The following is a 14,482-nucleotide window of genomic DNA, read 5'->3' as shown; positions in this document are numbered from 1 at the left end:
GATCCATGGACTGTCAAGTGGCTGGTACCAGTTAACAAGTATGAAAATATCACTAATCTCATTAAACTCCAGAGTTCTTGGGTGAAGTTATATTTTGAAAGGATTTGCTTTTCTTTGAGACTGGATCTCAGCATGCCACCCAAGATAGCCTTGGATTCCTTGAACAAAGTTATCCGCAAGTTGGAGGAGGAAGTATGCCCCACCAGGCCGAGCTCACTGTATTGACAACACTTATCAACAGGAGGCTTTACGAGGTCAGGGGACCGTTTCTGTAAACAGATGTGCTGTCGTCCAGGCTTCGCTGTTCCATTTATATTGAACAGGCAGGGTAAATCTCATAGGAGTCTCAAAGAGTCCCAGGATTTGAGAATGCCAGATGAAAAGGGGCTTCCATGTCAAGTCAGCCTTTCCCGGTGCCAACAAGAGAGCCAGCATGTCCTCTGAGGCTGGGTGATAACTTCTCTGGCTATGAAAAGCCCTAAGTGGCGTCCATATGAAAGACCAAGTGTGATGGTCGGTGCACCAGGAAAGACGTATAAGCTCAAGGCCGCCATTAGCGAGTTCAAGGGATGATGAACTAGAAACTGTCCCCGCCCCCCATGCCCCAATGTTGTTTCATGAGGCCATCTTCATCAATTATCTTAATGAGAAGTTCTGGATAATTTGATGTTGCTTCTAACTCAGAATTTGTTGCTTTGTCTTGCACACTTATCTTATTAAGGCATTTCTTTTCCTCAAACCTCCTGAACTAATTTAAGGTAGTTTCTGTAGTTTCTCATTTCTCTCAGCCTTCATGAATTCAGTCAGGGACATGCTCTAAATTAAGCTTTAACTTCGGAGAGTGTTGTGGGTGAAATCTTTATCGGTAATAAATTAGTAATAAAGCTGCTCTTCTTATCTTCTGCATGTTCATGAAGTAGGACTCCTCATTTCCCTCAAGATTTTCTTTGCTTTCACAACTTGGAAGATGGTGCCGGTTCCAGAGGCCTACATTTTCACCTACTGACTTTTGACTTCCTCACTAAGCCTAATCATCATAGCTCTTGACCTTTCATTTTCTCCAGCACTTACATTCACTATGGGGTTTTTAACTGGCCGAATGTTGGTACTTCTGTTTTAGGAAGGCCCAAAAGAGAGTGGGAGACATGGGAATGGCTGTTTTGGGAGCAGTCAGAACACAGAAAATATGTTAAACCTAAGTGCACCTCTTACACGGGTGTGGTTCATAATTTCCTAAAGCAGTTATAATAGTAACACCAAAGGTCACTGTCTGAAGATTATAAAATAGAAATCAAAAGTATTTTAAGAATGACCACAATATGACAGAATGTGTGTTCACCAGTGAGCACATGACACTGGAAACAAGACCCAGAGAGCCTGGCCCACAAGGGATGGCCAGAAGCCTGCCATTCATAAAAAGATGCGATGTCTGCAGAGCACAGTGAGGGGGGGATATGTGGACCACATTTTTACATATTTCTAGTTTGTGTACTAACATTGTGGGTGGTACAGTATGGAGACGGGTTCCATTTTGTTTCCTCAGAAGAGTATGAAGTGGGCTAGAGAAACAGCTTAGCAGTTAGGAACATTGTCTACTCTTTTAGGGGAGCCAAATTTGATTCCCAGCACCCATGTGGTAGCTCACAACTGTCTGTAACTACAGTTTCAGGGCATACAAAATCCTCTCTGGATTCCTTGGGCCCCAGGCACACAAATGATGTACATATATACACAGAGTAAAACATTTATGCACATAATTTTTAAAAATCAAGGAGTACTTTTTAACCTTCGGTTCTGCTTTGTTTTAATGAGCAGTTAATTTAGCTAAAGTCAAACTATAAAATCTGTTTCCCAGGAAAGGTATCTGTTACAGGAGCAACCCTCTTAGTCTTACTTAGGTGGGCTGCTCAGTCCTCCCTATGTACATGTACTCCAGAGAGAAGCCAGAGGTTTGGAAAGAGTTCCATGCAAAATCTGCTCTCTCCCGCTGTCTCTGCACCTGGCTATTCCCAGAGGCTGGGGCTACCTTGATCTCTGTCCTCTCATCTTCAAGTTTAAAAGAACACACTTTCCTTTCATACTTTTTGCTTCTGTGCAGAATAAACAGTATCCTGACCTCAGTCTACTGGCCTTTGAAAAAATAAAAAAGGAAAGGAATTCACCAAGTTCCATATCCTTTTTCAATATTTAAACTAATTTTAAAATACTTTGAGGCAGTTTTAGGTTCACAGTAAAAGTGAGAAAAAAATCTGAGTTCTTAGATACCTCCCACCGCACCCCCCCGCCCCCAGCCTCCCCTCCGAGTGACATCCTGGAGGACAGTGGTGACTCTGGTTTAAGACAATCAACAGCGACATCTTATTATCCAGAGCTCGTCATTTACACTAAGGGTCACACTTGGTGTTTTATATTCTGGAAGTTTCGGCAAATGCATAATGATGTGAATGTGCCGCTTCAGTATCCTAGAGAATAATTTCCACAACTTAAAATTCCTCTGTGTAATACATAGCCGATGGGCAGCTTGGCCTTCGGGTGGGGCCCCCTAGTAAGGGGAGGCACGGGAATGGGGCTGTCTCTGACATGGACTCTGTTGCCTGCTTTTCGATCACTTCTCCCTGGAGGAGCTGCCTCACCAGGCCACAGGGGCAGAAGATGTGCTCAGTCCTGATTGGACTTGTGCAGGTGTGGGTTGGGGGGCTCCCCCCTAATCTGAGGAATAGGGGAGGGGTGGGAAAAGAGGAAGGTGGGACCAGGAGGAGAAGAGAGAGGGGCCGCGATCGGAATGTAAAGTAAATAATTAATTAAATTCCTCTCTGGTATGTACTGGTCCTTGCCTCTAGCCCCCATCAGTCACTGAAGTTCATGGTTTTATGGTTTTCCCTTTCCAACAGGTCATGAAGATGTACTTCTCCATGCTGCCCTTTCAGGCTGGCCTCTTTCATGGAGTCAGTATCTTCTTTCAATCTTTGACACTTCTGCTTTTATATGCGTGGTTTCAGTCTCTCAGCAATGTTGAGTAATTTTGTTCAGTATTTATATTTAGTATTTGGGGGTGATCTAATATTACTATTCAGCCATTGAGATAAAGAGAAAAAAATTTAAACAAATCCATATGCTTAACAAGAGTAATCATACTTTTGACTACAGCTTTAGATGGAGGTACTGTAGCTTATGTTAGATTCCTACTGGATTCTAGGAATGGAGTGGACCTAAATGTTTATTTACAGTACCAGCTAATAATCAGTATTAAAAGCGGAGCCTAGGCCCCAATAGACAAGGTAACACTGTGATTGTATAACTATGATGTACCAGTTACAGACAAAGCAATTAGGCCGTAAACATATGTAACAAACCTGCCGAGGCTGTATCACTTATAGATTTAACTTGTAGAGAAACTTCTCCTTTCAGTGAAGTCCAGTTTTGAAAATTATCATATATTTCATATTTAATACTGGTTAGTTCCCTTTTAGTAAAATTAAGTAATAAAAGAGTCTTATTCCAGAAGTATTTGTATTCTGACAATCTTTGACTGCAATTAGCAAAACAAAAAATTAGGATTTTTTTTTAAACACAGAAAGCACAACACATACTTCTTCAAAAGTGGTTTATCATGATCATATAATCCATTGTTTAATGGAAATACTTCTGACAGTGAAAGGAAGACTTCAACATATTATGCAGAGACAATAGATATAATCTGAGAATAGTGAAGGTACACTGAATTACACAGCAAGGCCAAGATACTTCTATTTTGTTATTTTAACTACAAAGAGGACAGACATCTTCATATGCAGTAAACCAGACACTGTAGGAGTCAAGCAACTGGCAACCAGAGCTGCCTGGTGCTATTAACCTGCTGACTCACTGTTGGCTTTCTTGAAATGGACCAAGGAGAATTATAATGTGAAAATGTCCACCTGGGGACTGGAGCAATGGAGGCATGGTTAGTAGCACTGGCTGCTCTTCAGAAGACCCAGGTTCAATCCCCAGCATCCACATGGTAGCTCACCATCATCTATAAACCCAGTCCCAAGGGAATACAACACCTTTGGGGAAATGTGCATGTGATGCACGCGCGCGCGCGCGCACACACACACACACACACACACACACACACACACACCACACTGCATTAGCTCCTATGCTTTCATTTAAAATGTCACTACAGAGAAAGAAAACAGGATGTTAACAGAACAAGCTGCCTGCTCAATTACTCTTTATTAGTAAAAAAAAAATCAGTTGATATAAGGACAGTAAGAAAAAGAAGCTGTTTCCATTTTTTTCAAGACTAGAAGCCAAAATGTTTAATTGAATATTCATAAAGTAAGAACTTACTGTATATTTTTACTACTTATAACTTTCAATTCTTAAAGATAATCTTACCTGAAGACTTGGGATTGTTTTTGTTTAATTTTTAACTCATGTTGGACATGTCCTAATTCTCTCTGTACTTTCTGAAATTCATTTTGCTGCATTTTTAACTGCATGCTTGAATCTTGAACTCTAAAAATATAAACAAACAATACCACTGTACACTTCAATATTTCCAAATAAATAGCATTTTCAAATTAAAATGGAATATAATTTAATAAAAATAAGTAGATAAAGGAAACTACTTTATATATACTATATTAAGAAAATTACTATATACAAAAATATGCAGAAAGCCATAACAAACAGTTATTATTCCAGGTGAAAAGAGAAGTATTTGTAAGTGGGAAATAAATATATAACTATTAATTAAAAAAGAAAAAAGTTCACTTAATTTTATTAATGATGTATATAGCTTAAAAATGTTAAGTATTGCAGAAATGCTTATCTGGGGTAAACATTTGATTTTACCCCAATTCCCACTGCCAAAGGCAATTGCTTTTGCTTTTTTCTTGTTTCCTCTAGCATTTGTCTCTATGCTATTAAATATCATGTTTATACTATTTTGTAATATATTATTTTGAGAGAGGGTCTCTATAGCTCTGGCTGTCCTAGACTCTTTGTAGACCAGGCTGCCTCACAGCGATCCGCCTGCCTCTGCCTCCCTGAGTGCTGAGATTAAATGTATGTGCCACCACGCCCAGGTAGTATAAATTGTAACTTGAATACAAATCAGTTAAGAAATGGTTTAGGTACATATAACTAATACTTGAACATCATCTCTCACAGACAGTTTCTAATGCACATGCAGGGAATAGTGGTGCATACCTACACCTCAGGACTCAGGAAGCTGAGGCTGGAAGACCACAGCAAGCGTGAGGCTGAGTTGTTACTTACAGTGAGTTTCAGGCCTCTCAGGGCTACAGAGAAAGAACTTTCTCAAAACAAACAAGCAGACTGTGTTAATACAATAGTTTGTAAAGTTCTCAGGACCCCATGGTCTTCCTGCTCTCTGTCCACTCTATCCTCATGGTCCATGACAGTGATGGAGGCTCCAAGCAGCACACCTCCACTTCAGAACAGCAGCAGCAAGGGAAAAACGTTTTTAAAATATATCTTCGCAAAGGACCCCTGAATGCTTCTCAGGGATTTAAAGTATGTGGTTACACAGCTTCAAGCAAAGCTGGGAGGCATAGTCCTTGAACTGGGGACACTGGGCTCCAGGGTTAGTAACAGTTCTGCTACAAAAGTGGAAAGGAAAACAGACCTTGTAGAGGAGCAGCAAACAGAAGCAGATCTTCCTAGACACCACACCTGCTGCCCAGCCCTTTCCCTCGGCTCCCTAGTCCTGTGAAAACAGCTCCTCCTCCTCCTCTTCCTCCTCCTCCTCCTCCTCCTCCTCCTCCTCCTCTTCTTCTTCTTTTTCTTCTTCTTTTTTGGTTTTTCGAGATAGGGCTTCTCTGTGTAGCCTGGGCTGTCTTAGACGCTTTTTTTTTTTTTTAGACCAGGTGGCCTCAAACTCACAGCGATCCACCTGCCTCTGCCTCCCTGTCCCTGAGGGGATCAAAGACATGCGCAGCCACACCTGGCTTAAAGTAGCACTTCTTATTAAGCTCCATTCAGTGTTCCTATCATCCTCGCTGCTGTCAGACTGCACTTATTATTTGCCTTTGGAATTACAATGGTCTCCTTTTTCCCCTCTGTTCTGCATTCCTCTCATGAATTTTTCTGACCTTTTGCCAATAAGTGGGCTTCCTAGAGCTTTCTGGTCCAGTCCCCTCTCTGCTTCTCATCCCCTGTGACCACAAGGCAATCATCTGAGATTTCCCTCTTCTTTTATAATCTGCCCTGATGCCATTCTCATAACATGCACATGTACCCACAACTGCTCATGTCTCGCCTGCTTCCTGGTTTACTACTTCCGGTGGAATAAATGCTCCAGCTTTGTCTACACTGAGAGGCAAATATGATATGCTGAATGTCTGAGATTATAACCCAGAAAACAAAGCCAAGTATGTCTCACAGATTAATAAAAGGGGGAGCACAAACACCGTCCTCACAGAAGATCTATAATTAACATATGCAGAAAGCATAAAGAAAGGACAGCTATCTACAACAAAGTCAATAAAAAAACCTAATTCAGACAATTCTACTGACAGTTATGTTAAAGATAAGGAAAGGTGTCAGAGAAAACAGAATGTGTACAGTTTCAAGTTATCTGCCACTAGATATCATTTATAAAAGGTAATTATATTTATTTATTTATTTATTATTTATTTATTGTTTTTTAAAGACAGGGTTTCTCTGTATAGCCCTGGCTGTCCTAGACATGCTTTGTAGGCCAGGCTGCCCTCGAACTCACAGAGATCCACCTGCCTCTGCCTCCCCTGGAATTAAAGGCATGGGCCATCACACCTGGCAAGTTATGTTTTTTGTTGTTTGTTTGTTTTGTTTGTTTGTTGTTGTTGTTGATGTTTAATGTGTTTTAAACATGCCTTGATTTACAGTCTACTTCAACTACCAAAATTCAATTGGAAAGTAATTCTCAGCCTCTTTTTATAAGATATTTTAGTGTTTCATTAAAAAATATAAATGCTAAAATACTTTCCAAACTCATTTCCCTCAGGCTAGTTCCTAAATGGATGTTACATGTAAGCATGTGGAGCCCTCTGACCACCGCCCCTGAGAAGGCTGGTACTTTGACTGTGCTTGGTACTTACTTCAAATGAAACCTACATGCTTAAACATGACGTGCCTAGACAAGCAGGGCTGCTCGCTTCTACCATACACATATATCATTTTGCAAAGTAACTCACAAGAAACAGTACTGATGTTCTGTGCAGCACACAGTTTTCTCCAGCAGTCATAATTCTGCATGATGTCGTTGTAAGGACATGATGTTGTCTAGTGAGAGAGTGTTCCTGAAAATGGAGACTAGCAGCATGTTCCCTGTACTGGGAGACAGGTGACTGATACTCTACGTCTCTTGCTTATGAAGCACATTTGTTACCATTATCTATTTCCAAGTTTTCCCTCATCATCGTGATTAAATGGATTATATTTAATCCACTGGGTCATAAAGCAAATAAGGAAAGGGACTAACCTCCCAATTATTTTTATTTGAGTTACCTGTTAATATCACTCATAATGAAAATAATCTCAAGTAAAATACTTGTAAATTCCTTTTTAACTTTTCTCCACTCTGTACTAAAATGTGCAAGAAATACAAGGAAGCTGTGGGGACTTTATCGACAGAGTAATTTATTTTAAAGTCTTCCCCTCCAACTGATTTTGCAGCAATCAAAGATGACAAATGGAAGCTAGGGGTCTGAAAACAATGGTGAATTTTCAGTCAGGATCACATGCCATCAAGGTCTTAACAGCAAAAGCTCCTGCATATCAAGGGGGAAACTAGGACAACAGCAAGGAAATTCATCAAAGCAAGATGGTCTTCAGCTCCTGGGAAACAAAGTTCTGAAGTGGAAAACACCTGCCAGTTATGAAAATGGCTGTAGGAACCAGGCCCGACTGGGCTGTCTCGCTGTCTTGCTGTTTCATGTCCTGTTTCTAGCAGCTTCCGTGTCTGTGTTTATCTTGGTTAGCTAGTCATGTTTACTGATCTGAGAATGCGCCCCTCCCTTCCTCAAGACTTTTCCTCCTGTGTGCAATCACCTCTTGAGGGATTTCACCTGGGAGGAGGATTCCTGTTTTGCTGCCTATAAGAAGGTTTTTGGAACTCTGGGAGAATAATAAACTGCTGCCGCGGCTGCTGCTGCGCCTGTTGCTCTTAGCATGAAGGACCCCCTCTGTGTTATTGTGTGTGTGTGTGTGTGTGTGTGTGTGCATGTGTGTGCATGAGTTAAATCCACAGCCCCTCGCCCTTGACTCGGTACCGTGGTAGCGCGGGCACCACAAACGGCCTCATGTAACTTCTGGAATTGACCCACCTAAATATGTTCATAACATTAGATTACCGTTCTGAATGCAGGATCCCAGAGAGGACTGCAGACATGATAGACAGATAGGTCACGAAGCACTCAATAAAACCAGCAAGAAGTCTTACACCGCACAGAACTGTGCGGAGGAACTCAAGGAGCTGAAACCAAAGCACTTAACCTATTAGCAGGAGCCATGCAACTTCAAACCCATCAGCACAGGAATGCACTGAGCTGCAAATGGCCCTAACACAAAAGTAGAGAGAACAGAAGCAATATTTAAAACAAAATTGTTAATGAAAACATTTAGTCCCCCTTTTGAATGTTATCTGCTTTCGTTTTAAAAATTAACATGGAATTCACTTATATTCTCTTACAGAATTCTTACTTACCAAAACGTATCTTTGCTAAAGTCATTTAAACGTTAAAAGTACAATCATTATCCCACTTGTTACTAACATACGTAAGCAATCAGAGAAGATCAAAGAAAGGAATCTTGCATTGGGCCAAATCCGCATTGCTTTTTAAGAACACCTTGTCCAAATAAACTTATCCAGGCATTATTCTGTTTTTGATTATTCACTTATTTTTCTATACCGTCTTTAATATGTGATTAGGCTATTAACATAATTTAATTTTCTCTAATTAAATATAATTTTCTCTAGTCTTATCAGTGTGGAAACAAGTTTTATAATATTAACTGTAATTTTAAAATAATCATTTTGGTATTAAGAGACTGAGAGATAATTTCACATACAAAAACTGAAGGTAAAATAGTTTGCTGCGATTGAATTGGTAAGGAGATGGAAGACAACTTGAGGGGAAAGTAAAATCCCTATTAAATAAGTATTCTTAAAAAAATCACATTGTTCATATAAAACACTTCCTCAAATATTGCCATTATTCTAGGGAATCTATTCAGCCAATCTCACATCAGCCTTTATTTGTGTGGGCTGTGGATACAGCTGAGCAATGAAGTTCTTTCCTGCCCCACCCAGGCCCTGGGCATGCCCAGCCCATAATGTCAGTACCTATGTCTGTATGTACCTCTGTCTGTCTGTATATTTTGTGGGGATTGCAACTGTATCTGTACTGAAATTTTATACATATATTCTCTTGTTATTATTCCCTAAACAATACAACTGCTTATGTAACACACAAACACACACACACACACACACACACACACACACACACACACACAGAGAGAGATATAACTTACAAAGTAAGTTACAAAGTAACTTACAAAGAGTGACGATTCCTGGGGCTGGGAGAGGAGCCAGTAAATTGGCAGCTGTACAAGCATGAGCTCCTGCGTTAGGATGCTCAGTCCCCACATAACAGCTGAGGTGCACATCTGTAGCCCAGTGCTAGGGAGCTGGGATGGAGGAACAGACATGCAGGCATCCCTGGAGCTCTCTGAACAGCCAGTCTACGTCAGCGGGTGAGCTCCAGGTTTATATAGAGAAAAGTAAAGTGAAAGGACACAGAAACACCCAACCTCCACCTCTGACCTCCACAGGCATGCACACACATTGTGAACAGGCATGTGCATGCCTGAGCATATACCCACCTGAACATGAATCTACACTACATATACATATGCACACAAAGAATTCTGAAGACTGATGATACAAGGTCAAGTAATATTGAATCTGGCTATGCTTTTCTTGCTCATGGGGAGTCTCAGCAGGTCTCATGGCACTAGAAAGGATGGCATATCGAGACAGGACATCCTAGCTCAGCACTCTTTTCTGCCTCTGACAAAATACAAGCTCCAGTGAAACGGGAGCACAACCTTTGGGGCCAATTTAGTCTTAATTACGTCCCAAAGACTCATCTTCTACACTTCTCAATGAAGAATATTGAGTTTTGGCACAGGCTATCCATATCCACACCATGGTAATCCCCCCATGTCAACAATACTGAGGTCCTCCTCAAGTACAAACCATTTCTTTCCATCCCAAGCCTCGGGCTTAACTGAGTTCAGCACGAGCTCGTTTACTGTCTGTTCTGTGAGTCAGGAGCGACTCGTTCCAGCCCTGAGCCCGTGAAATCAATGAAAGCGTCTAATGTGTAACAGTGGGCCGGGGACAGACACACATTCCTGTTCCAGAAGAGAGCAAGGGAGGAACTGGCTCAAAGCAAGCCTGAACCTCAGCAGGGTAGACCATGAATCATACAATTCCAGAATAATCTTTCACTCCATATCCTGTCTCATGACACGCTAGATGGACCGTCAAGGTCTTGGGCACCTTGCCCTCACAGCTATCCTGGGGTCAGCCTCCCGGGCTAGAAAACAGCGGCTATCCACTGCTGACTGCCTTTTCTAGGCTGCTGCCAGCCAGTGCCACGGCTAGGGCTTCTGGGCTCCAGCTGCACAGCACTGCCCCAGTGCTAGCTACTGTTCTCATCAGTATGACCAAATACCTGGCAGAGACAACTGGATGTGAGCAAAACACGGTGGCATTTGTAACAGAAGAAGCATGTGGCAGAGGCTCTCACATCCAGGCAGATCAGGAAGCAGAGAGTTTTGACCAGAGCAGACATCCACCACCTTCTAGTAACCTACATCTGCCACAGTCCAGAAGGATCCAGACCTTTCCCCAAATAGTACCACCAACTAGGCACAAGATGTCCTAAAACAAGGGCCAATGGAGAACTCTTCATGGGCAACCCCTGACAGCCTAGTAGAGAATCTCTGCAAAGATTCTTACTAAATATTGGCCTAGCCTCCCAAGGCAGTTGGCAAACATTTAAAATGTTGATAGGCACCCCCCACCCCATAGTCCAGAGTCTATTCTGCTATGGAATTAGCAGCATATGATGCTAGAGTTTGGACCTAGTCCATGAATTAAAGATTAGGGCTCTGCCAGGTGTGGTGGCGCAGGCCTTTAACAGAGGCAGCACTAACCATATCTGGGCCTGTCTGCGCCACAGGCAGGGAGGAGAACACAGTACAGGGATGTTGAGCAGAGTTCCCTGACAGTTCTCAATGGCAAGTCTATAGAGGACACTTAGGGCCTGCTCCCTCCTTTGCTTAGATTCAGTGAGCACAGAGGGGTCACAGAGAATCTCTGGAATCCCATTAAGACCTCTATACCACTGTAAATACAATAAACACCTGGCTTCCTGCTGGGTGCTTATCTTTTTAATAAACAGTCCCTTGCCACAGGGGTTCTCTGCCGAAAGTGTTCCTTCATCCTATGCATGGCCTCACTACATTTCCTAACTTTTACACCGTTTCCTTCTTAAATTATAAGCTGTCTTTAAATGATTCTTTATCTTATCTTACATAACCACACAGTGGAATTAATCATAGCAGCCCAAAGGCTTGGGGGTTAGAACTCTCTTCCAGCAGCCAATCACTCTCAAATCCAGCCTTCTACACTGTCCTAAGACACCCACAGTTTGCTTATGCAGGACAGCGTTGTCTCTAACTTCCAATACGGGGGCATCCTCATTTCCATATTTATCAGCATTCTGATGAGATGACCACAATGGCCAAGTTTTCCCTAGTTTTCATGTCGCCTTACTCCTCATCAGAGTTCATGGCATTCACGCTTCTAAATTTCTCTACTCATTTGCTCTTGGAAACATTTTCATAACGTAGCTCATTTTCTGAGAATACCATGGACTGTGTGATTTATAAATAAATATTTTATTAAAATATTTTTATTATGCTTTATTCATATTACACCTTGACTTATCCCCTTATCTTTCTGTTCCCACCCTCCCTCCTTCTTCTGCCCTATTCCCCTCCCCTAGACCACCGACAGGGAAATAGGGGCTCCTCCCACACCATCTGACCTCAGCCTGTTTGGTCTTATCAGGACAGTCTGCACCCCCTTCCTCTGTGTGCCCGCAAGGCCACCCTGCCAAGGGGCAATGATCAAATCATGGGCACCAAAGTTCATGTCAGAGGCAGTCCCCGCTCTCCTCCCACTGCCAATGTGGAGAATGAGCTGTCCATTAGCTACATCTGAACAGAGGGGCTAGGTTCTCTGCTTGCAACATCCTTGGTTGATGTGTCAGTTTGTACAGGACCCCCTGGGTCCAGATCCACCGGCTTTGATGGTTTCCTTGTGGGGCTCCTGATCCCTCTGGGTTCTTCCATCCCCCAACTCTTCCATACCACTCTCAGAGCTTGGCCCAGAGTCCAGCTGCAAGTCCCAGTATCTGTCCTGATCCCCTGCTGGGTGGAGTCTCTCAGAGGACATCCATGTTGGGCTAATATCCACTTATAAATGAGTATATAGCATGCGTGTCTTTCTGGGTCTGGGTTACCTCACTTGATGGAACTAGAAAAGAATAAAAATTTATTCAGCTCATGGTTCTGAAGGGTGAGAGTTTCAAGGTAAATAAATCAGAGCTGGTGAGGGCCTTCCTGCAGGTGGCAACACTACAAAGTCTCAGAGGCGGCACAGGACATCACCTGGAACGTGAGGGTACAGCTGGCTTTTGTAAGGCAAACTCCAAATAATCCAGCTGGGGGCTCCTTTCTTCGTAGGGGCAGAGGACTTAGGGCTACCTCCTAACAGGTCTCACCTGCTAATGCCTCAGAGGGAGGGTTAATTACGTCCAATGAGAATGCTGGTGGGTACATTCAAACCATAGCACAAATTATGAAAAACCAGTGAGAACACAGGAGACACAATATGATAAACCAGCTAAGTGCTAAGGAATCCAAACAGCACTTTCAAGCCTTGGCCTACACATATGCTCTTCCTTGCAAGGCTCAAGACAGCGATGCATGAGTTTCTGGAAGTATTCAGGCAACTAAATGTACAATAGTCAAAGAACTGCTAAAATGTGTGATTTCCTTGCCTTGCCTTTTTATTGGAAGTAGCAATAACTGGCCCAGTAAAAGGAAAAGAGACTCTGTGAAAGCTTCCAGTCTGCATCTTTGCCTTCTGATAAAATTGTAATTTGGGTAGGTAGAAAAGGGTAAACTTTTTAAGTAATATGTGTGACATGCCATTATAAGTACAATATCACACCAAGAACATTATGGCTTCAAAAACAAAAGGATGGTATCTGTCCCCAAGCAGTTATGGCTAGGTACAAGAGAGAATAAAGAGGAAGACATCTGCCTTACAGTGTGATGATGCTGCAAAGGAAGGCAGAAAGAGGCACCTGCATGTATGCCTTTGTACTGCTGGGAAAATGTAAATAAAAACCTTCCTGGTTACAAGGGTCTGCTTGTAACATATGGCCTATCTGAGCTGCCAAGGAAGACTGGAGAGAAAAAGGAGAAAGGGCATAGTTTAGGCACAGCAGGAAAGAAAAATGTTTCTAGAAACACTTATTTTCTTCTTAAAATACAATAAGAAACCTCTGAGTTTGTATTTTTGCTTCCAAATCAAAGATGATTCAGGGTTTGATTAGTACTGTAATGACATTTTAAAATGCCACCCAACAAATATCCAAAGAATAATCCAAGGAGATATTTACATGTTCTTCATTTCACCTTCAAAAATAAGAATAAGGAAGAGAAAATATTTATTCAAAGTTCAAATTATCACCTGTCAAACTCTGAGGAAAACATTCCACTGTAAATTATGAAATCACACAATGATATTCAGATTGAGAGCTCCTGCAGTCAGCCAAGAGGCCATTTTACTCTGCCAGATTTCCTGCCATCAGGAGTTAACTAAACATTGTCTAACTTAGACCCTACGGCAATGTTTCATGCCTACTGCCAACGCCATTATGAAAGGCAATGCCTGTTTCTAGATCATCAAATAATAGCATCATAATCTCAAATGAGGTAGAATCTGAGGAATTTTCAGAAAAGTTGCTGGTGAGTGGCCAATTAGCAACATCAGTACCTTCACTGTCTGTGATGGGCAGGACCCAGAGATGGGCTACTGTGAAACTTAACTAAGTCATGCAACATGCAGTCTTACACAAGCAGTCACAAACTGGTCCTTGTACATGTCCATTTACAAGGTAGTTTTTTTTAATGAACACTAAGATTTGAGTTTTGAAATATTATGCATAAAAATCCAGGTTCTCTAATATATGCACTATAAATGCTAGTTAAACCCATTAATGGGCACAATTAGGGGCTGGAGAAAATGGTTTAGTGGTTGAGAGCACTAGCTGCACTTCCAGAGGACCTGGGTTCGATTCCCAGCATCCACCTGGTGTCTCACAACTGGCTGTAACTCCAA

The 14,482-nt window shown here is 42.0% G+C and overlaps 1 protein-coding gene across 5 annotated transcripts in view; it reads right to left on the bottom strand.

The window, feature by feature from the left end:
- Positions 1-14,482, bottom strand: part of LEKR1 (leucine, glutamate and lysine rich 1) — a 158,542-nt gene that overhangs the window by 95,961 nt on the left and 48,099 nt on the right. For all 5 annotated transcript variants that reach the window (XM_084768792.1, XM_084768793.1, XM_084768796.1 and 2 more), the window contains 2 exons: positions 4,384-4,503; positions 3,354-3,529 (listed from right to left, as the gene is read on the bottom strand). In XM_084768792.1, coding sequence (XP_084624918.1) covers positions 3,354-3,529; positions 4,384-4,503 — 296 coding nt within the window. The remainder of the gene's footprint in view (positions 1-3,353; positions 3,530-4,383; positions 4,504-14,482) is intronic.

Source organism: Acomys minous (assembly GCF_964271855.1).
Source record: "Acomys minous genome assembly, chromosome: 19".
NCBI classification, from domain to species: domain Eukaryota; kingdom Metazoa; phylum Chordata; class Mammalia; order Rodentia; family Muridae; genus Acomys; species Acomys minous.
Note: the sequence above shows the minus strand (reverse complement) of the source record. Positions and strands in the feature narration are given on the sequence as shown.